The 24572-nt window shown below is 35.9% G+C and overlaps 1 protein-coding gene across 2 annotated transcripts in view; it reads left to right on the forward strand.

Annotated features, from left to right (window-relative positions):
- LOC128993818 (protein-methionine sulfoxide oxidase mical3a-like) overlaps positions 1–24572 on the forward strand; it is a 103693-nt gene that overhangs the window by 11032 nt on the left and 68089 nt on the right. Inside the window, exon 1 of one of the 2 annotated variants that reach the window (XM_054417859.1) lies at positions 6080–6324. The exons of the other annotated variant lie outside the window; for it this stretch is intronic. Coding sequence (XP_054273834.1) covers positions 6272–6324 — 53 coding nt within the window. The 5' untranslated portion in view covers positions 6080–6271. Of the gene's footprint in view, positions 1–6079; positions 6325–24572 lie in introns of those variants that run through there. 2 annotated transcript variants of the gene reach the window in all.

Consider the following 24572-nt stretch of genomic DNA (forward strand, 5'->3'; position numbering starts at 1 on the left):
TGGGCTTGGCTATCATAAACGGAACCCACACAAGAGTAGCGAACGTAATGAAAAGTTATAGCTCAAATTTCAGATAGTAGCTGAAGGTTTTATGGTCACTAAATAGCCTATCTTGTAGATAAGCTCAAACTGACTGGGTTTCTGTTCTTTGAGTTCATGTTACCAATTCGGGTAGCACGTTGCAGCATGTACTAACAAAACACTAAAGTTGTTTGCTGCGTTTCATAGTTGTTGTACCAACCGGAAATCCTTTAAGAACCGTAAAATAAATTGAGAGATTTAAATTTACTTAATTAAGAAGACAATCAAGAAATTTATCCTCAAGTGTTGGATTCTATATTAGGGCTATAGTGGTTGGAAAATAGTTTTATATCACACAATTATAATACCCTCATTTATAACATGCAGTTGAGTTAATTGAAGGAACTCATCGCAGCTTTTGAGAAAAAGAATAAGTCAGTTGTCAAAGTCGTGTAATAAGGTAATTTAAAATTCATATTCTTCCTTTGAGCGCTCTTCCTACTTTCCTGTACTTCTTTCCTACTTCTTTCCATAAAGAAGTAGAAACATCTGTGGAGAATTTTTCTTGTATTGAGAGATTCGTAGGATAACTGAAGTCATTATGCTTAAAAATAATAAAAAATACTCTATTATTCATCTTTATTACTCGGTTTTGACTCTCATATCGAGCTAAAGACAACTAAATAGTATATTTTTGTCTAAAAATCCCAAAAATAAGTTTATAAATAAAATATCCTTCTTTTTTGTCAGTTTTCCCTTTTATATCGACCCAATCAGACAAGAATGTTACTAAATTTCCTCAGAACCTCTAAAACGTAAGGTAAAGGTTTATAAAGACAATAACTAATAAATTCTTCACAAGAATAAAGACAATAATTGTCTTCTCGATTCGATTTCTCAATAACAAAAGTTGACTACAGGTACAACACAACCACCTGTCTGTCAGCTGTTTAGCCGTATCAGCTGTTGTCATATGTCATCTGTCTGACGTGGGTGTGGAGACGGAAGCATATCACATGTGCTTGTTTTTGTCTCGAGCCCATTTACGGCTTCAAGAGGGCCTCTGTTCTGTTACACTCCAGCTGATGGGTGTATCAATCATATGTCTGGTGAGTCACAGCTGATAACTGGAGAGTGGAAATGCTTGGACGTTTTGTAAAGAGATGATTATTGTCTGATTAAACCATATTAAACATACTTGTAGGTTGGTTCTGTAGATTGAGTGTACACGGTATACACTATCAATGGGCAATGGGTTTCATCTTGAGTCTAATTTATACGTTTTTATGGTTAAAACCGAACGTTGGTATCATTAATTAATCAGTGGAGTACCTATAAGCTGGTCTTTGTCAAAAAAGGTGCACAACATCCTTACTTCTGTTTAAAGAAACTTCTTAAATTCTCAAACTGTCGTTTCAGTGTAAAAGATAATATGCTGTTATACGGTAGAAACCTATGACATTACGAAATTTGGTGCATTAAACTATTGTCCTGAAATTAATTAAGTCAGCAATAAAAATAATTACACGTTCACTGAAAAGTAAAATTCTAACATGCTCACAACTAAGAACTTAGATTTCGTTTGACGATTTATGTAAAAATCACAGAAGAGAGAGAGCACCCAATTTACAACCTCAAAATTTAGCGGTTTCGACAACAATTTTCGACTTAATCGATTAGGAGATCGTATAATTAGCATATTAACTCAACTCTGCTTACCAAGGTTATAAAAACTGGTTCTGAAACTTCTCATTGTGCTGAATAACTGTGAACCAATTTTTAACAAGAGTTTCAAAATAAATAGGTCATTGAACTGAGATGTTAGGCTGTTTAAATTAGCTTATCCACTAAATATTTAGTCAGATAGTAGTATGTGATTATTGAGAGCAAAGTTTGTTGTTCCCAAAGTGTAGGAATGTGTTTGACCAACAGTTCTTCTAGCACAAACAGAAGATATAGTTATGGTCAACAAGCTAATAAAAATAATATAAATATTATTAACCAAATATTTGCTAAAAAAACGAATTAATAAATATACACCGGCAGTTACTAAAGTAATGGGAGTTAGTGATAGTGGAATAACTGTTAAAAGAGTTCTTTAAGACGAAATGTCCAATTTTATCAGCATCGTTGACCTACAGTACAGTATTCTTTGAAGTATTAGAAAATAAAGTTGTTAAGGACCAACATGGGAACATCTATCACTCGAATTATGACAATGTTTTTCTTCCAATACGCATTAAACAAGGTACAAAAGTAGCATTGTGCCTAAAACGTTAAACTTACCACTTCAACCCCTTATTACGTTATTCGTTGGGTTTTTCCCTGTAAAAATTCTTCCAACTTCACGTGTTTATTTTGAATTCATGACGAAATCGTGTTTATGGTTCAGTCTATTGGTAAATGTCTTCCGACATACTATTTCAAGTTCCTGGGGTGGGGGTGAGGTCGTAGATGCAAAACACCCCGTGGGACTCAGTACCTAAAGTTTCAGTTTTCAGTTTCGATGAGTCGGCGAATGACCCCTGGCTGAGTGGAGAGTGTCTGATACTTAATCAGGAACCGGTTTTGACCAACAACGAACCAACGAACGACGTCCAGCGACCGGCGACCGCGGTCAGGGTTCACTGTGGTACACCTCGGCGGATCAGCGATCAGTGCTCCGAATAAACATAGGCATAATTCCGAATTTTGACGTTGCAACTTTTTCGGAGTTTTGGCTCTCTGAATAACATATTTTAAGTTGTGGTGTACTGACTTTTTTTCGAAATTTTGTTTGCTCTTTGTAGGTAGGCCTACACATTTTGCTGTACAAGGTGCTTCGAATTTTGTATTATGAAATCATAGCTCTGAACTACTAAAGATAACGAACTCTTGAATTGTATTGCTTCGTAAAGTAAGATTTTTCGTTTAATTGGTATCAAAACTCTGAATTTATTTATTTCGGACCAATTCTTAGTCATTGGTGTACTGCTGGAAGGATCGAAATTCGTGGAGTCAATCGAAAGATACACTAAACTAGCGAAATTAGTTTCCGATGGGCAAAACACTAGAAAAAGTATATACACACTATTTAAAATTAGGAAGCCAGAATTCCAAAACATTTTCTCAATTCTAAATCATCCATCAATGGTGTTACCTCTAAGGTCCATATTCAGCTTGTGTTTCCTCTAAGGTCACACTTAATACACGTTAACCAACAAAAAAGGCAAAGAACGCAGCTGTGGAAATAATTAAACCCCTTTAAATGCCTAACAAGGACACTTGGTAGTAAAAGATCTGGTGGCTTAAACTACGAAGTGGCATAACACTTTTTGTATCTACTTACTGCTAAATTATGAGCAGAAACTAGTTGATAAGACATTTCAATGTGGAAATTTAATTGCATCAATCACCTCGTTAAATTGTAAACAGAAGCAAACAAATAAGGCAATAGAATGTAAGGTCGAGCAGTAAATGGTGCAGAGATGTCAGGGACTCGGAGATGGTCAAGAGAACGAACTGACCTAGACTACGCGGTTACAGGTGATTAAATTGCAAACACAACGACAGGAAAATGAAGAAAATGGTTTTATTGGTTGATAATCAATGATGTTCTGGTTCAGTATTATTAGAAGTTGTAACAGTTATAGATACAAATATCGTGAATGTATTCTTTAGGGTTGAACGCCTGAAACACCTAAAGACGGGGTGAGTTTTTCAGATTTCGAAACGTCGTGAATTTTGTTTTTTGTTATTTAGTGATGGGAATATACGCGTTTAATCCTTTAAGCGGGGTTGAATAGATTAAAAAACATAATTTATTATCAAAGAAGTTCCCGACAAACTCCTGATAAATCTGATAAACCTTTTTCCTTCTACAAACACACCTAAAGGGAAATTAACTGTTAACCATAACAATGTTTATACCCTTATCTACTGTCAAGTTCGTCGTATGAAATGATCAAGGCAATCGGGACGTTAAACATTATTAACTTTAAGCACACTTTGCAGGTTTATTCTGACTGTCTATGTTCTCTTCGATAAGAAACTAGCTACAGCTGGTCCACATGGAATGTTTAGCTCAGTACGGTATCCAAAGTCAATGTTGTATATAGTTCCTGGTGACCGAGCTTTGTAATAGGTCATTCCTCTTCGGTTGTTTTGCAAATAACTGCTCCAAACAATCGCCCAATGATAGGTTATTCACGTACGTTGTATTTTCTAAAACTCTATTCAATATATTGTTAGATTTTACACTTATAATTGACCTTGTAGCAAGAAAGCATACATTAGTAAACTTTGAGGTCTAGGCCAGATTCATACGTTGGCGATATGGAAATGTTTGCATTTTAAGCCGAAGATTGAAAAGTTAGTGTTATAGGTACCGGTAGGCGATAGCTGTGTCACTGACTAAAGGCGGGGACACACTTGTCATACACCCTTCCGATCCGACTCCGCTCATACTGTGGTACGACTGTCGGAGATGGGAGTGGTACAAGTACTTAACTTTGAACGCGGGTGTTTACACCTCTCCGACACGCGTCACGTCATACTCCGATACTACTCCGATTTTGACTCCGATCATGCACCGACACTGCAGTCGTTTGTCGGATGCAGGACGGGTTGTTTCTTAAAAATCACCTTTATTCTTAAGGTTTAAGAATAATGGTTTAAGATAAATATATGCCGATGCTTGATGTGAAATCTGTGCGTGCATATCTTCAATTTGAGACCTCGCTCATGAAAATCGGACGGTTAGAAGAGCCAAACGAACTCGAAAGAGAAAACCCAATGTGTTTAATATATAAGATGGACACTTAAGTAAACAGCCTATCTTTCATTCCATGCAGGATGGACCCAAATTCTCCGTTTTCCACTGCCCTCCAGAGATGTCTGACTTTCTTCCTCTTCATCTAGACAAACCGCCATCATGGCTGAATCACGAAGTCCAAAGTTTTTAAACATGTTTACCACCTTCTGCTGCACGTAGTTTACAAATCAGACAGGCAAGTGTTGATCGACCGGTGGAGGAAATCTGAGATGGGTCGGAATCGTGTATGACATGTGTGTTCACCCCCTCCGATCCCGCACCGATCCTTCTGGAATCCCGCAAATCGGATCGTAGTAGGATCGGAACAGTGTATGACAAGTGTGTCCCCGCCTTAACTGGCTCATTAACCAGGACCGTTGGTAAAATCCTCAAATTGAGGGACAGCTGGGTCCAGTTTCGAACCATCAAAAAGCTACAGACTTTTCTCCTGATCGAACCTAAATTTTCTCAATATTACACACTAACCTTTTTAGACAAATTAAAAGCCCAATCACCATTAATTTCCTCTTAAAATCTTCCCTAACTGTATTTAGTACTCGTAATCCAACGTATCACAACGCTGTATACGTAACGTTTACACATTACTGCCACCTTTGCCAGCTGAAGATGAGTCACAGCTCGGTTGGCACCAACCATCATCCCATTACATCGCTATCACTGGTGATAACAGTAGTAACAAATGGAGAAGTGGTTGTATTAGTGTGAACCATTAGTGGCCCATCCATCATCTTTGGTGAGGTGACAGTCAGTGGCGAAGTGCAGAGGGAGACGGGGTGTGGACTCGGGAGTGAAAAAGTATGTGGAAGTGTATAAAGTAGGAAACGAGGTTGTAGAACGGTATAGAAGAACACGGTGTAGAAGGGGTCAAGAAGACATTTGTAGTGATAATGAACATACAAGTGTAAAAGACAACAGTTTAGAGTGAAAAGTACGGGGTTGTAGAACTGTGTGGAAGTGTAGAGTGAAATGGGGTGTGAACACGTTTAGAAGACATTGTGAGTGGAAAAAACATTTGGACGTGTGTAGGAAAGGAGAGTTGGGGAGTTTTGATTGTGAAAACAAGGGGGTTGTAGAACCTATAGTAGGAAAATACAATACGGAAGTGTAAAAGGAATGAATAAAGGGGAATCTTAAAGTGCAAAAGATACAGGGTTGTAGGACAGTAGTGCCTATAGAAGTGTAGAACAGTTTGGGTCTATGGGAGTCTAGAAGTGTAAAAGACACGGGGTGGAAGACAATAAGTATAGAAGATAGACGCATAGAAAGTTATAAGAGAATAAAATAGGCTATAGAAGTCTAGTTACAGGGGAAAGAAGTATAGAAGAGGCGCTAAGTGCGATATCTTTTAAGGGTGTAGATGTATAAAAGAACCCAGAAGTATAGAGGGTCGAAAGGTAGAGAAGTTAAGAAGAATCTGGGCTAAATAGTGTGTAGAAGATGGTGTCCAAGTGGCTAAGAAGAATCACTAGGTTTCGATTTGGACGCAGGAAGTGAGTAACTTTCGTTAATTTAATTTTGCTCCGTCTTTTATTATATTTAAATGCTGGGCAATAGAAACTCGTAAACTAAAAATTAGTTTTGGTTTGTTTACAGACATTTGCTATAGACGTTCTGTTTAATTTAATGAGTTTTTTGACACTCTTGTTTCGTTCCAATATGTTATTAAATTATATTTTCTATACTATCAAAGGTAAATTATTGTTAGTCGACATTGAAACGTCACTGAGTGTTTTTGTTTTGTTAATTCTACCAACCAACAGTGTGCTCGATAAGTATATATGACTAGTTTACAAAGTAATGCCATTAATACGCTTGAATAGCTTACAAAGTAATAAGGCTGATGTTAGGTTATTGTGTAGAAAGTCAATTAGGCTAAAACCAACGATACAGATGTTTTTGCATTTGTAAAACACGTCACATGTTCAATTATGCCACCTGTTTTCACTAAGTAGGTTTCACCATTGACTTTAGATACTGTAAGCATACTTCTTATCCTGTAAAACATGAAGCCAGGGGCCCATTTCATAATAAACTACAAACTAATATTATTAGTAAATCAGCTGATCGCCCAATGCAAATCTAATGGAAATTACAAGTTACAAGTTGTAACTTGTAACTTGTAGTTTATTATGAAATGGGCCCCAGGTCTAACGTTTGATATTGACAGTATCTTAACCATGGGCTTTGAATATATTTTGCAGTATGATTTTTTTAACTAGATGTGGGGCAGTAACCTATAAATGCATCGTTTTATTATGTTTAATTGTGTTATGGTGGAATCATAAGATATGAAAACATCAAATGCACAATAACAGAATATATTATAAATCTGACTTCAAGTCATTGATCAAGGATAGTGATACGAGTTCTTTTACGTATAGTTTACAAAATGTAGGGAAAACAATAAATATAAACATTACACATAACGAAAACATGAGGTATAAAAAGGTTCCTTTGGTTCCGAAAACTAAATTGACATTGACGTTAAGCTCTGAAATCCCTTCTGTGGGTTATTTATATTTCAGCGAAGTCCAAAAACAGTAAAAACAACACAAGATGAAGGCTTGCTACCACGCCAAATTTGGGAAGGCTTTTAAGATCTGTCTGAGATAAATGATTCTCGCTACGCACTGCAGACAGAAGTTGATTAGTTGGATGTTTTGGCACAAAAATATTTCTACCACACATTAATCGTTTTCACTGGTTAGTTCTCCATTTCAATTTTAAATTATTATTTTCAACTGTGTTGAAGTATTTAGACTATAGGTAGAATATTGTCATAGCCTTTAGCAGTACTCGTGGGAATAAGAACGCACAATGGAATGTCATAGGCAATGTTGTCGCTGACTATAATCAGCTGATTCATTAGCCAGTGTCAACAAATGGAATACTAAGTCTGTGGTTCAAGTCGCACACGAAAATAGTATGGTAATGGTTTGTAACTTTACGTGGAAACTGTTGTTTAAAGTTGACTATTTTTAGCAAAAGGATAATATAAACAATGCTACTGACTATGCCTAGCTACCTATTGGCCATAAATTGAATGTCCAAACATGAAGAACAGCAGGGTCTAATAAAGAAAACTACTTTTTCAAAAATATATTAACATTGTAACTTTTGCTTATCTTCCTTTTGATTACCCAGCAAACGCTGTAACCATCGACCTGATTAATCATTAATAAAACTATTAAAACATAAAATAAGTAGTAACTTAAAAGAAGAAGAAATATTAGGAGCAAAATGTTTGTTATGGGAGGAATAAAGGGATTTAAAGAACATGAAGTCATAGACAAAACATACTCCCTTAGTAGATTTCTCATCCTATGGAACAGCTGAAAACAATTTTATTGTTAGTCTCTTCGGTGCACTGCAGAGGTCGTGTTTTGTTTACAATAAGTTTCTAGTGTTTTCAGTCATTTAAAACTGTTTTAACCAAGTAAAACGATCTAATCATAAACAATAACTGGTCCCTTAGTCATATAACCAAGTAAAACACAGATCATAAAATTAACCCTATTATAGGAACAACATTTCGTTAACACTAGCGATCAGTGTCACCGGACATGAACTAGAGACGAAAAACTAGCTTCAAAATGTACAATGGGAAGAGAAGTCTACTTGTGTTGATTAGTCTATGATAAAATGTAGGTTAAGTAACCATTTTACAACCTATGATATATCGTCGATAGACAGCCCATGTTTTGCAGTCCCAGTAAGATTAAGCACGGCCGCAAGTCTACACAGCTGGTTTATTGATACTTGAGTGAGTCACCGACCGAGTTTACAAATTGAACTGGTTCATTGTTCATGAATCACGAGGGAGTGTTCGGTTTTGAGTTAATTTTATGTTTCTTGTTAGTGTTTATTGATGTTTTTGTTATCTTTGTTCGTATCGATACAACTAAACATAGTGATAAGGATATAATCTAGTGAGTTAAATGGGATTCTGTTATAGGCCATAGGATTGAAATCTATTATTATCTTTGCTCTGACACATATTTTGAGGGCGTTTTCAAACATCTTTCAGTTTTTTCCTTTCTTATTGTAGTAGTAACATTCCTCTAAGTAAACTACAGTAATGTCAAACCTAAACAGTCTATTCCCTAATTAGGAAGCTTTATGGGGTTATGAACTAGCACTTTAGAAGAGCACCTTTCCTGATTTTCTTTAATAATATTCCAGTTTATGCCTACAAATGTGACTTTGAAAGCTTGTGAGAAATTTTAAAATTACATGCCACAAGATTATCTACATCAACTTACATATTCATATATTATACGAGTATTTTACTTTTAGATTTTGTAATTAATTATTAAATTAAAAGATATTAGCTCATAGGTTTTTTATACTCGTATTTTTTTTTTTAATTATTGTAATTCATCTAACCTTTTTTGTCTGTTCTAGGTGAGTGGTACATTTGATTTACACAAGATTTTCGTATCGTAAGTAGAACACATCTGGTTGAAGATTGAATTCACCATTAACTATAATATTATTATAGATAACTATTATATCCATATTATATATTATATTATTATATCATGAACTATGATATTTAATGGTGATAGGTTGTTATTTGCTAAAAAAATGTTGCTAAATCAACAGGATGGTTTAAAAGATAAATCGAAGTTAAAACATAAATTCATTTGGTAGGCCTACTCAACATTTTTTAGATATATTTTTACTTGTATCAAACCCTAAGACCATAATATGAATATGTTGAATGATAATTTTTCAACTACAGTCTCACTTATTTCGAACTGTGATACGACGCCCACTTAGGTGCTTTTTATGCTGGAAATGCAAGACGAGTGCAGAATGGAGCGAGATGATCTGTGTAACTTTGCTACTGACTGAAACCATATGTTTCATTAGCCAGAATCATTTAACGAACAAGCAGGATAGCTGAGCCCATTTCCGAACCATAAAAAACCTACTGTCTTTTCTTATAGTATCAAATCGGCGCCCTTCGGGTTGGGCTATGCGATCACTATGACTACTCAGCTATTCATTTGTACCTATATCGGAACTAGCTGGTCCTGTACAAGATGTGAATGAACTCGTACTTAGAGCTGCATATGTATCTGTACATGGACCGTTGTGCGTCCCAGAAACACAGTAATGAGACGTTGGTGTTGAGCAAGTTGTGAGATGTCTCTAATTTGCGACTCCCCGGCTAGTCACGTCTACTCATCACTTTAGCAACCGAGGTTGTGGTTAGAAGTGCAACTAGAACTGTCGGCCTCTTTAGGCAACCCAGCAACTGCAGTCGGTCTATTTAGGTAATTTTAACAACCGAATTTGGCAATAGCTACCGAAGTCGGCATCTTTAGGGAACTTAGCAACCGAGGTCAGCCTCTTGGGGGGAAACTTAGCAACCGAAGTCAGCCTCTTGGGGGGAAAACTTAGCAACCGAGGTCAGCCTCTTGGGGGGAAACTTAGCAACCGAGGTCATTCTCTTGGGAGGAAACATAGCAACCGAAGTCAGCATCTTTAGGAAACTTAGTAACCGAGGTCAGCCTCTTGAGGGGAAACATAGCAACCGAAGTCGCTATCTTTAGGAAACTTAGCAACCGAGGTCAGCCTCTTGGGGGAAAACATAGCAACCGAAGTCGGCATCTTAGGCAACTTGGTAATCGAAGTCCTCTTAAGGCAACCAAGTATCCGAAGTCGGTCTCTTTTGGCATCCGATGTCGGTGTCTTCAGGAAACTTAGCAACCAAAGTCTCTAGGAGACTATTTAACCATTTAACATTCTTTGCTACTGTTCACCGCCACTACAGATTAAAACGTGGTAAGTTGCAGCAAAAATTACATTCAACAACCTCATGAGTAGGTATCAATGAAACCAACATTATCAGAAGCCCCGAAGAAGAACATTTAGTTGCTGTTTATTCTCAGAACAGCGCTGGTGAGTAAGTGTAGAAGGATTGTGGTCCTGAAGGCCTGGTCGGTTTCCGGCGCGTCGAGAGTCGAGACAAGCTACCATTCATCCTGATAACATACCAGACTGACACTAATCCGGACCCGGGCTCTACACACTCACAACTCGCCACTCACAACACTCCCACAATATCACAGTGGAGCTGCAACATTGTGTTGCTACAACTTGGCATCGTGCAGTCGAGATTCAACAACTGTTTCGCAACATTGTAGATAAGCAACTCTGCAACTATATACGACTGGTTGAGTCCAAACATCCAAATTCAGTAAACAAATTTGTATTGGCAAGTACTCAATTGAGGAACGATAGTATTGTGACTGTACTGATGTTTTGGGTACTTTTCAAATGACGCGCTCCGAGGGCTAGTTCAGGAGCCCTTGCAAGGCCGCTTGCCGAATACGGCTGAAGTTTTCGGCAAAACTCAACAAAAAGTTATTGCTGGTTTCCTAGTTGCCGAATTCGGCAGGTGCTGCACCAAGAAAAAACGAAGGTCGTACGACATTTACAATGAAGTACGACATCTACCACCCGGAAAACGCCAACTAATCCTGAACGCCGGTCTCCGTAGCTGATATTTGGGGAAAAGGACAAATCTCCTTGTCATCTCAGTGAATGTGGCTTTTTCCCTAAAACATCAAGCGTGTCATTTAATCTCAAAAGTGTTCAAAATATCTAGGAAGTTTCACCACAGCCCAAGTATTCCCCACATCGTCTTGACCACTACAGTAGCATTGTTGACGAGCGGCTGTCGCAATGTTGTGGGAACGAGACATTACTGTTGACCAGTCAAGTGTAAAATAGGACTAGGTTAGGTCACTTACACCGCGGGTTAGGTCAGCATACTACAGCTGTCTCGTGGTAAACCAGACGTGACGCCATTGACTTTGGATACTCGGAAGTAAACCTCGCTGTTCTGTAAATCTGAAGATTATTTCGATTAGTGATTTTTGTTGGCAATGTTTAAACAGGGTTTGATTGGTTTCCTTTATATCTTAGGTAAACTTTTTACGTTGTGCTTTTATTTTTTGCTATAATACCAGAGTACAGGCAATATTTTAGAAATAAATAATTATATTGTGAGGTTGTAGTGCTCGCCTGACAATCGAAAAGTGGCCGATTCAATCCTGAGAAAAGTCAGTAACTTTTTGATGGTTCGAAACTGGATTCAGCTGTTTTGATTCATTGGACTTTGTCCTTTGTCCTGGGTTAGTAAACAGCTGTTTACTATGTTATGTTGTTATGTTACTATGTTATGTTATGTTTTGTTACTGACTAAGAAGTCAGTAACAAAACTTGGTAGAATGACAAGAACATCTTACAAATCAACACCCTACACAAAAACGGAAAAAAATTTTTCACCACACTATGATGTTTTTGGCTGTATTACATAAAGTTACGTTTTGCTGTCCATGCCAGCTGTCATCGTAATTTGGGGACCGAGCAGGTTTTTACAGGCCGGGGCCGCAAAATCAGCTGTCCGCTTACTTACTTAAGATATGAATGCATTTTAAATACACAATCAAAATCCATAGCATTGCAATAGAATTGTGTTATTGTCACCGTTGCCTAGCAACTATTTATTTTTATTTTTGCTGATTCCTCAAATTATTTCTTCACATAACCTTAAAGTTGTAGTTGTGTTGACTACCAGTGTGCATTATTATAGTGATGAATAGTGGTAATAGGGTATAGTGTGGTGAAAAATAGCGTTCGTACCACGGACCGAAATGGTTTTGCAGCTCTCGATCGATTTAAGTTCTCGACTTCGTCTCGAACTTAAAAACTATCTCGAGCCAGCAAAACCTCATTTTCGGCCCTAGGTACGAAATATACTATTTTCTAAAAATAATAAAATAACTTGGAACGTAAAATTGCCTTAAGTTGGTTTGTAAAGGATAGTACATCTCTAGGAATGTTCGTTAAATTTATGGTATTTTTACTGGGCTACTTGAATTTTACTTCATCTCCAACTTAGACTAATGTTCTTGGCACAGTCGCAGATCCAACGTTGTTATGCAACGCTTTGTTTAACTTTGCTTCGAGTTCTCAAAGGAACCTTAATACAAGGTTTTTTCTGTAGAACATTCTCAAACTTGTAATGTTTATAACTATTCGCTCCCTCAAACTTCATAGTTGATTGTTGGAGGAATGTTTCTGATTTTAACTATCAGTCTAAAGCCATTAGAGATTATCTATCGCCTCTAATGGACCGTTTTAGTACTGAAAGGAGTTGTGTACAGGATTGAACACTTTGTTATAGATACGATAGTATCAAGTAAGGTCAATAGCTTACAATCTATGGAAGATTAAGCGAACTACGCAGCTCAGGCGGGTTAGATACCGGTGTCACTGACAATGTCACTGACATTTATCGTGCTAGTGACATGTCACTCAAAAACCAACCTGTGTTAACTTATGGAGCTATACACACCAGTGTTCACAGACACGTTGTCAGCGACTCGTGTCACTCGCACGTGCCTCTAGCGAACCAAAACTGTCGGTGTTTGGCGATTTGTTGAAAATATTGACAGCCTTTCTTCAATGCCAACTGATTTCCGATTTATTATCCTTGACGCTACATTTACCATTTACCTAAGATTCAGGTTTCGTCCTATAGAGCTTTTGGACCTTTTCAGAGTGTTGGAACAACAGTCTTGTTGAAGTAAATTGACTGAATAACAGATTATCTTTCAAATCAGGATAGGTCCAGAATTATCTTTTAACATGTATTTTCGCCGTCGTCTTCTCGTTGACACCAATAGCAACAACACAGCATGTGACAATATTGAAACTGATTCCTTCTATTGCATGTCACCGACATCATGATATTGACATCAGAAATGTCTATGACACCGGTGTGTAAGTCTGTTCAATAATGTAATAACTTTGTGGACAACTTAGGGAGCCTTTAACCTAAGACTTAAAATACCAAACATCTGGCTCTAGTTTCATTTTTTTCCAAAACGTTACTCATTTGGTTTGGCGTTTCATGTAACTTAAAACCTCTGAAAATAACATGAAATTCCTCCTGTGTGAAGTGAAGAGTGAGACATTCGTGAGTGGGCGGAGGGAATTCTGGGAAACGAATTCCGGCCAAAAATAACACAACATAAACAGCTGATCGGTGATCCGCGCGTGGCTACTCCAGTCTACTCCAGCTGATGATGAGTAGGTCGATCTACTCAATAAATTGTGAATAATATCTTTCTTGAACGAGCCAAGTGACTGACTCCACTAAAGTCACCTGATGGTGGCTGATGTTGGGTTAGATTTTTCATATATTAAACCGGGATTTTTCTTGTACGACGTTTTTAATTTCAAATCCCAAAATTTTACCGTGAAGAAGTACAGGGCTGGGTCTGGACCAAATTAATCGACGATTAAAACAATGCATAGTTAAAAAAATATTACAAAGCCTATTTAATAAGATAGATTTTCTAAACTTACTGTTCGTTTTAGTAAGGTTAGGTTAGGTTTGGCTAGACTCAATTTCAGCTTGATGGTCGAGTATTTAAACAACAAACTGTACAATAATTGTTGTCTACCGAGCTTCGGAGTACATGACTCCGTAATCCACATATTTATATATATATATATAAATATATGTGTCCGTTAGCGCGATAACTCGAGCAAAATTGATCCGATTTTGATGAAATTTGGTACAAACGTGTAAACCTACATTTATTCGAACGATTTCGCAATGCAGCATAATCGGACCATGGGAACAGGGGTTTATGGGGGGTTTTATGGGGTAAAAATGGGGTTTTCCCACTTTTGACTCAAAAAACATAAAATTTTGCAAATTCTTTCCAAACTATTTTGTAGAGCTTAAAAAAACAAATAATTTAGTATATTGAAGCGTTATAATGCACCTAATGGTTACGGAGAAAATTCCAAAAAATTGTAAATTTAAAATTCCCATGTTATTCTTATGGATAATAAGTAAACTGTTGTAGTTTGCTTGTTTATTAAAATTTTTTGCCCAAATTTAGAAAATGGTTTTATTTCTTACTAACTATTAACATTTTACATTAAAAACACTTTTACCCTCCCTGTTGCAGCAAACCTAAGTATGTGTTAAACTGATTCTATTTAAATAGGGAATAAATGTGATATTTTTAAGGAGACATTTTAGTGTAAATCCAATCAGGCAAATGAAAATTCGCTTAGTCTGCTGGTTTGCTGCGACAGGGGTATTTAAGTTTTGTTATTTGCTTACCGGTTCGGTTGGTGTAAAAACGTTAGTGCAATCAGCCGATTAGAGCGGCAATAAGATATTTTCCGTACTGTTTACAAGTGTGGGAATTTGATCATATCCATGCAGTGGTAGAAAAACATAATTTTGTAGACATCCGTTGGTGTACTCTCGCGAATCCATCATCAACTTGTTCTCTCGACCGTGAAACACGGAGCTCTCTGCCTAGGAATTACACATGATGGACTTGTTGCCATACTAGGACTGAGTGCCTTACCAGTAAGTGGTCAGTGGTCAGTAGCCATGAGTCTACTGTAGTAGGTCAGGGCCACGCAGATCGGTCACTAGGTGATGTGTGTTTCCTGTAAATATTTTGATTGAGTCCTGTTTTGTTTACTTGTTCGTTGACATGTTGTCACAGTTTCGAATTTATATGTTTTCCACTACTCATCTCCACTAATTATTTTTTCCTATATTATTTCGATTTCGACATAGTGTACTGGGAGGGAATTTATATTTCCGCGAGTTCTTTAGGGAACTTGTACACATATTGTTGTTGTTTTCAAATGTTTAAGTTTGGCACGGTACTAGATACTGTTTTTACATTACATGTTACTACTGTTTGCCATAAGGTACGAGGAAGACGGAAATTCATTGTGTTTATAACAATCTTTTATAACCTGGGACATTTAAGTGTATCTGTGTAGAATTCTTTGTATAAAATTTGTGTATAAAACATTCCACCTCCTTGAAGTAGTTTTATACATGCAGCCTTCTGTGCTCAAGAGTTGAGTAACAAAAGGGAATTTCGCCTCGTCAACCTCTGAATTTCGCAGTACAATGAGAAACTAAATCGTGTGTTAGGCAGTTGCATTACTAAACAGTTCTAGTTATTCTTATTTTAAAAATTCCATATTCAGCCATAGTCATTGTAGCTTCACTTTTAGAACGATACAATAAATACGTATGATATTTGTAAATTAATGTAAATAATAAAAAAAATATTTAACACTAAATTATTATTTAGCACGTATGATAAACGTATATTTTAACAACATATAATACAAATCAATGGCTTCTACAACAAAATAGAATTAAATAATTCTCTTATCTGTTCTTCCACCAATTCATATAAAATGAAGGCTTTGGTAAACGTTTTTTAAAACATGAAATCACATTTATATTTATTCAACCCTGCAAAATAGATACGATTTCAAATGTGGCAAATATTAAAACCTAGATAGTTTTAATGACAAACATTGCCGATTCAATTCTACATCAGTAGAATATAACCACCGAATCCGTGGATTAAACAGAATCTATAACGCTAATAGCTTTGATCTGTTATCATTTAATAATACCATTTATCCAAATGAGATTTAAAAAGTTTTCCAATTTATAATTGAAATTAATCATGTGGTCAAGTTCTTGTCGTTCTCACATTGTTCATTAGATAGTTAGTTTTCTAGTACGTTTAATTCTTTTAAATTAAATTATAGACGGCTCTTCTCTTTATTGAATTACATATTAAGGTACAGCAAAGTTTTTAAATATTATAAATGTAAAAAATAAAACAACCAATCCGTTTACTGTCTTAAGAAGTTTCCAAGACCTTTTAGCGAATTTCGCTATAGGGAAGTAGCTATTACCGTAGGTCTCATGGTAAGACCTAAGCCAGGGACCGATTTACTTTTTCATTTTGATGTCCCCAGAGGCCAAAAACACCATTCGTTCAAATTTTTATATATCTATATATATATATGTGTCCATCCGCACGATAACTTGAGTAATTTTTGTCCGATTTTGATAAAATTTGTTTTGAAGGTGTAAGGCGGGATAAACTTGAATGAGTTCGCGAACCAGCATGATCGGACTATGGAAACGGGGGTTTATGGGGGGTTTTATGGGGTAAAAATAGGTTTTTCTCATTTTTGACCCTAAAAACACAAAATTTCACAATTTATTTTTAAACCATTTTGTAGAGCTTAAAAAACAAATAATTTAGTATATTGAAGTGTTATTATGCGCCTAATTGTTACGGAGAAAATTAAAAAAAAATTGTAATTTTAAAATTCCCATGTTATTCTTATGGAGAATAAGTCAACTGTTGTAGTTTGCTTGTTTATGAACATATTTCGATCAAATTTGGAAAATACATTAATTTCTTACCAAACCACAGTACCTTTTAATATTTTACATTAAAAAAAAACTTTTTACCCTCCCTGTTGCAGCAAACCTAAGTACTCATTAAACTAATTCTGTTTAAATAGGGAATTAATGTGATATTTTTAAGGAGACATTTTAGTTTAAATCCAATCAGGCAGATGGAAATTCGCTAAGTCTGCAGGTTTGCTGCCGCGGGGGTATTTTACATTACTACCTACATTTAAAACACAACCACATACAAAAAGGGCTGAGTCATTAACTTGAGTGCTTTGTTAATTTGAGAAGTCTCCCAAGTTAAGTCGAGGGTTGACCAAACGTTCTTTCTCACTCAAAATGGACAAAATAAAGCTGAACAAACGTTGAATTCAACCACAGCCACCTCGAATACAGTATACAACCTTCTAATATGGCTGTGATTCAACCCCAAAAATACGTCGGACCCGGTAGAGTTCAGAAGTACATAGTTTACCCCTAAATGTTGTACATTTGGCTTATCTGTTGAAAGTTGAAAGGTTTAGACGATTTACCTATCCAATGAAAGTTTGAACAGCAAATCGGGTTGACGATGCTTCTTAGGTCGAGATTGTTTCGGAAAAAACTCAACAATCAAACCCAAGAAGTAAAATAAATATTCTTTGCCGTTGATGGTTAAAAACTAGACCCAAATGTCATTGGTGCCTGGTTAAATAAACAGATGATCATGATGGTCAGTAACTAGACAATCCCTTAGTCAGCCAACCTGTATAAACAGCCTTAGTTTCAAAGGTCAACCCCAACGGTATCCGTGTTTGCCATGAAGAGGACACGTGGGGTACCCCACTACACTCCAGTGTACTAAGTAAAATTTAATCTCGCAAAAGGTATTCATTATACTTTATCTTTCATTGTTTTTGGGCTGTTCCCATTATTCTACCCAACAGTAACAAAATCTCACCTTTTCACTCACCAGATTAAAATACTCACATTGACGTGTATCGCAAAAAAAAATGAACAATCAAATTTAAATACATTTCGAGCAGCAAAATATTAACCATCTTTGATTAGCCATTTTCTAAAATCAAAACCTGATAAAAACTGTAGGGATTACATTTTTAAGGAATTTTAGTTAAACAGATACAGCTAAGTGGTTTATTTAGAAATAGATGCACCAAAATGACTCTTTTAGAATACAATTCGTTGTCACCAGACGTCAAATTAGTGGAGACTTCCATTAGTTGCCTGTGGAGAGAGGAAGGGGACATTTCAAATAGAGTTGTAACATAAACCACAGGTCACGTCTGGACACGCCCTCTAAACAGCTGATCCATTGTTGGACCTTGGATAGCGATAAACGGGTAGACTGCTCCCCTTTATGTTTATCGGATTGTATTTGCAGAAATCCTAGCAAGTTTTGATCCAATGAAAATCCAATGGGATCCAATGGGTGAAATTGAAAATTATTGACTTCGGATGATGCAAGTAGACTTTTTTATCCAATTGAAAATCTAAAGACTAAGTGAGGGGTTTACTTGTTGGCAAAAATACCGAAGAACAAGAGATCCTTATCACTGTATAGTCTTATTTATGTAAAATATATTTCAAGAAATACAGTTGCGTAATCTAAGCGACCCCTACATCAACCGGACGAAGCTAACCTATATTTTCAGCTGATTGCATAAGCATTTCAAATCTGCTAGAGTATATTTACCGGTACAGTATTGTCCAAACTTTTCCAAACCAACGCATACCTTAAATTTATTTGATCTAGAAACACTTTTGTGGCGGTCTCGATAACTATGCATGTACTTGGATGAATCCCTAGTTTAAAAACGTTAGGTAAAGTTTTCGATTAAATTAGTACATTTCTAAACCAAGCTTATGTAAGCTTACGTATGTGTTTTGGGGGATGTATTAACACAAAGACGAAATTACAAACATTTTACACACAAAAAACTTGTATTGCTTATAGTCGTGAGATTTATCTAATACAGCGATGTTTCTCCTAATTTGTTTTATAGCCAGACAAACTTATCAGCTAAAAAGGATTCCGAGCCACATGGTAATATTGTAACCAAAAACCATCAATGGTTAAAGTTTAAACCCAGCTTTCCAGCACAATATATAAGCATAGCTCAATGGATCAGTAGCTAAATGTGTTGCAGTCGTTGAATTCCACGTAACAAAGATTCTTTACATTTCAAGACTCCCGCGGTTTATGCGTCCGCTAATGGAATACGCGCGTAAAATCTTTATCGCTGAAAAAGCAATTGCAGCCAATGGACGTTTATCCATTTGTGAGCGCATTGCAGCAAATGGTAAAAAACACAGTACAGTGGTACAGTAGTTGCAACGTAGGCCAGTTTTGTTGTGGCAACTTTAGTGCTGAATTGAAAATGTCGTTTTGTTTTTTAATAAAAAAAAAAAATGAGATTCAGGTTGAAACTTAACATGTTATTTGTAATTGTGCAATAAGAAATAGGAGCTATTTTCATAGACTACACAAGTGCTAGTGTCGAAATTTTGTTCATATTATTTTAGAGTTAATTTTTAAATTTCTTGATTTGCGCAATTAAGTAAGGCTACTTAATAATAAAATGTTTACTATTAAATTAAAATTTAAAGAAGAAAATTAATCATTCTCAATAATTTCTTTATCTGTCCAGGGGTAAAATTCTGGGGGGTAAAATTCCGGGGGTAAAAATCCTGGGGTAAAAATCCTGGGGTAAAATTCCGGGGGTAAAAATCCGGGGGTAAAATTCCGGGGGTAAAAATCCGGGCCATACATCTACAGTTGCCTAAACGCTAGTTATTTGGACAGGGTGTAAAATTACGGGTTTGTTGCTAATCTAATTTATCACGCTCTGTCTATTTTTATTAGACTTCCAAATCCGCGGGGGGGGGGGGGAAATTCCGCCCGCGAACAAACTTTATAGCGCTCAGGTTACTACGTCATAGTAACGTCAGCTTTTCCCAGGGGGATAAAATTCCGGCGACCCGAGTTTTCGACCACGGGGCGAGCTCCAGTTTCTTTAGATATTTTTTTTCCTTTCACGAACCTAAAATCGTCTTAACTGACGCGTCAATCAATACACGCAATTTCAATTACATTTACCAACATAATTACTTATTAATTACTTAAAGCTTCGCGAAATTTACATATAACGTGACGAGACTGTATGTTAGAATCGTTTGTTTTTTCCAGCTCTATTAATGTGTTCCAACATTAATATCTAATTCTATTTTTTTTAAGATTTTGCAATTTTCAAAGAATACATTAAATTTTTACAAATAGATTCTAGAATCTTACATCTTATCTATCTTATCGTATACTGTATTCTAATTTCAATAAGACACGTTCTCTATTAAGTTTCTTTAAAATGTTAAACTTTTTTAAAGATAAGAATTAAGATGGTTTATCCACGGATTTACGTCCGCACTAGTGAGTACTACGACTATCCGCAATACTATCCTGATAATTAGACTAATTCGTTGATTACAAGGAAAAAATGTGGTTCGGATTACACAATAAACTGTAGGTCCCTTAGTTGCCATTAGCTGTATGGGCTATTAAGCTAAATATGTCGCCCTTAGTCACTAACAAGACTACAAGATCGCGCCAATCATACACTTATCCTTCACTCATATTTGGGTTAAAATACGCATACAGTGGCGTCCCCATCTTAAATAATTTATATAATTGAATTCCATTCTAAAACTAGATAGCGTTAACATCTTAATGGAATGCATACTTCCATCAAATGGCCAAATATCGAATAAAATAAAACATTCCAGAAAACTGTACCACACTCTCCCCTGGTAATCCTGATTATTCCCACAGTTTTTACCTCTCTCTACCTTCTCTCGCTTCCATATAAAGTAAGAAATTATCTGGTGCTATTTTTGACTCCGTTGTCCGTTCGAGTATTGTATTTTACTAATAAATACCTTTAATTTGATATACATATCAACCTCTGGTAACATTTAAGAATTTGTTCTGACTTCTAGTGGGCCGTCCCTCTGAGAAGTAGCGTATCACTGAATAATTTAAAAAATATTTATATGGCCAGTGACTATGTTCCAAGTTTGCAGCTCTGTCTTAGTATTTTTCGAAATATTTAGCTGTATTGGGACTTATGTTCGAAAAATTTCGTTTTTAACCTTTGGTAACTATGTAAACGTTTACTAAGACTATGAAGATAATCATTATGGTTTGTTTTGACGTATTTTGTGCTAAACCACATGGTTTTTAAAATATTTAATTAAAACAAAAAACTTCAAGTACTTAACTTTAACCCGGCTAACTACTAACTACTACTACTAAGTACGCCTGTACTTTGTAAGTCTTCACGTAGGCTAGAGGAAAAGAAACATGAATATTAGTTTTAAACAAGTATTGGTCAAGGTTCAACTGATAACGACGAGGTTGTCCAGTGGTCAGTCACAATTCCTGTCAGTTGATAGACGAGTCCACAACCACGTGTATGTTCGGATTTGCGTTAAAATTCTAATAAAAATGGCGGGTGCACGTGGTACAAGTGAAAGTTTCGAATCACTGAAAAATGTGTCGAGTGTCCGGTGTGTTTGGAAACTACAAAAGTTCCTTTTAAACAGTGCTCTAGAGGTCATATTGTTTGTTTGTCATGTACCACCAAGATAAGAAAATGTCCCACTTGTGAAGGGCCGTTCACACAAGAAAATTCAGTTTGTCTGAAAAATATACTGGAAGCTCTAAATATAAAACTACTTAAGAAAAGGTAACATGAGATCCCTGCATTGGTATCAGTGTAGTTTCACTTTAGCTACGAAATACATTTTCATCGCCATGGTTTATTAGCCTATAAGTTCGTGTACTTGTTTTTTATTAGAACTTAAGAAGCAAAAATAAATTTTAGGTTGTGGAGAAACAAATTCTATCCACTGTATGTATAATATAATTATCAGCAACAGTTATAGTTTATAATGGGTGTTATCTCCCATGACCACAGACAATATAAAGACCGACATCTCTGAAATTTGTTATTTAGAGGATGGTATTTAAAGAGCCACTTGGCAAAAACCTCTTATTTATATATTTAGTCTTTTGAAGGTACCATTTGTCGATGCCGTGCCTAATATTTGGTAACGAAAAAGTATTTTATTTTTGACTAAGGAATTTGAAAATTTATACACAGTTTTTCTAAGTATTGTACGTACGTAAATGTACTTGAGTTTCAGTGTGAATTAGTTAATTAAAAGTTTGTGTGGTGTAATACAGTTCTAATAGTGACAGTATACCAAAAACTTAACAAAATTTTACTTCTTGAAAACAATGTTCACACCCATCAAACTAGTTCATGCTACACAAAACGTTTTGACAAAGATAAGCTTCTCGTCAATTAAACAAAATATAATCGTACATTGAGCTCAATGATCGACTTTCCTGGGGTAGATACACTGTTTCATTGAACTCATGAGATTACGCTCCTTTCTTACTATTCCGATTATTGTGAGCGCACTGCAGTAAAAGTAGGTACAGTAGTTGCAACGTAGACCAGTTTTGTTGCAACTTAATTGGTGAATTGAAATTGTTGTTTTGTTTTTAGCGAATTTCCCATATAGGGATAAGCTATTACCGTAGTACTCATGGTAAGACCTGGACCCGGGACCGATTTACTTTTTCGTTTTGAGGTCCCTAGAGGCCAAAAACACCATCCGTTAAAATTTATATATAACTAGCTGTACCCGCGGGCTTTGCCCCGTTTAACTTCATAAGTATTCGCATGGCTCATTCACGTCATGGTTGAAGTTTGTTCGCTACGCTCACTCACCTTTTGGTTGGAAATTAGCTGTTGTTATTAATAAAAAAGAAAATAATAGTGCTGCACCCTGTTGGTAATCCTTGTAACTTTGATGCTATTGAACATCATAGAACAGAACCAACTTGTTTAATTGAAACAGCTGTTAAGATTCATTAATTCCTTTTAAATATTAAAAATCGTAAGGTTAACATGGGGAACTACAGAGCCACTGGGGCGGAGCCCGAAAGGATTTTTGAGATAAGAATATGCTTTAATGTTAATCTGAAATGTGAGCTATCATCATGCCAAATTTCAGCCCAATCCGTCCAGTAGTTTATGCGTGATTGAGCAACACACACACAAACACACACACAAACTCACAAACTTTCAGATTTATAATATTAGTAAGATAAGATTCGCTAAGTCTGTAGGTTTGCTGCGGCGGGGGTATAAAAATTTGGATTTGAGATTCAGGTTGAAACGTAAAATTGTATTTGTCATTGGGAAATGAGAAATAGTCTACTTTAAGGTCTTGTATGTATAAAAGTAATGACTTAGAGATAAACTACTGTCTTTACTTACTAATTTTATTTATTTGTTTAGTTTTTTTTCTCTATCCATACAAGGTTATGATATTCGTTGTAATTTCTAACTATTCTTTAAAATTAAGACAATTATTAGGTGTATGGGGAGTTAAAGTGTGGTTCGATCTTTGTTTATTGTCATGTAACAATCCTCAAAAAGATCTTGACCTAATAAAACCACACATTTGTTAACCACTACTGGTTCTCTGGAATTGTGACTATAGAGTAAAATATTTGTCGAAAAATTTGCCCTTGAGTAACAAAAGAAGAAATACTATTTTCCAGGCTTACCGAACTTATACGCTACTCACAAAACATGCTTTAGAACGTATAACGTGAAAAATCCATTTGCATTAAAGTCAATGGTATAACTTATTAAGTTGTAGTCATGTTCAACTAAAAGTAGTCCTAAAATAAAATATAATAATTTAAAGTTTATAGAACATGTTGAAGCAGTGTAAACCATCTGAATCAAGATATTATCTCTAGCTAAGCCATGCTAATACCATAGTTACAACCACAATTTCTTTATCCACAGTAAACCTTATTTCCCCTTAACCACATTTACCAACGATTCCATACAATAATGTTACCAAAATTGTCACTAAAGCCCATTGTAGTTTTCCAAGGGTCAAACCGCTTATGGCCAGACAGAGGAACGTAATTCCCAGCAATGATGGAGTATGATGAACGGTTAATGTCCACATTTCTCCTGAGAGAAAGGAACGAAGAAGAAGACAAATTGAAGTACTTTATGAGCACTTTCCAGAGGTGCCCGTGCACTATGGTGGCCCCTAGCGATCGTCTGTGGTTACTTAAGTGTAGTTTTGCGGTTAAAACTGAAATAAAATTAGTTATACAAAATTTCATTCCAAGGAAAAGTAAGTTCTGCTAAAATTTTAAACAGAAAAATCTCTTAGGAAAAATAAATCATTCATCGGCAAGATAGCTAAATTTGCTAACTGTTCTCGTGTCCAATATCCTTGATTGGATTATGAAACGGTTTCTTAGAAATAAAATCTCATTCCGAATCGAGGAAGTAGAATATACTTTATTGGATGTCTGTATTTTATATACTTAGATTTTAATAGAAA

Source organism: Macrosteles quadrilineatus, unplaced genomic scaffold, assembly GCF_028750875.1.
Source record: "Macrosteles quadrilineatus isolate MER2022 unplaced genomic scaffold, UCM_ALF_1.0 Scaffold_5__1_contigs__length_97177068, whole genome shotgun sequence".
NCBI lineage: Eukaryota > Metazoa > Arthropoda > Insecta > Hemiptera > Cicadellidae > Macrosteles > Macrosteles quadrilineatus.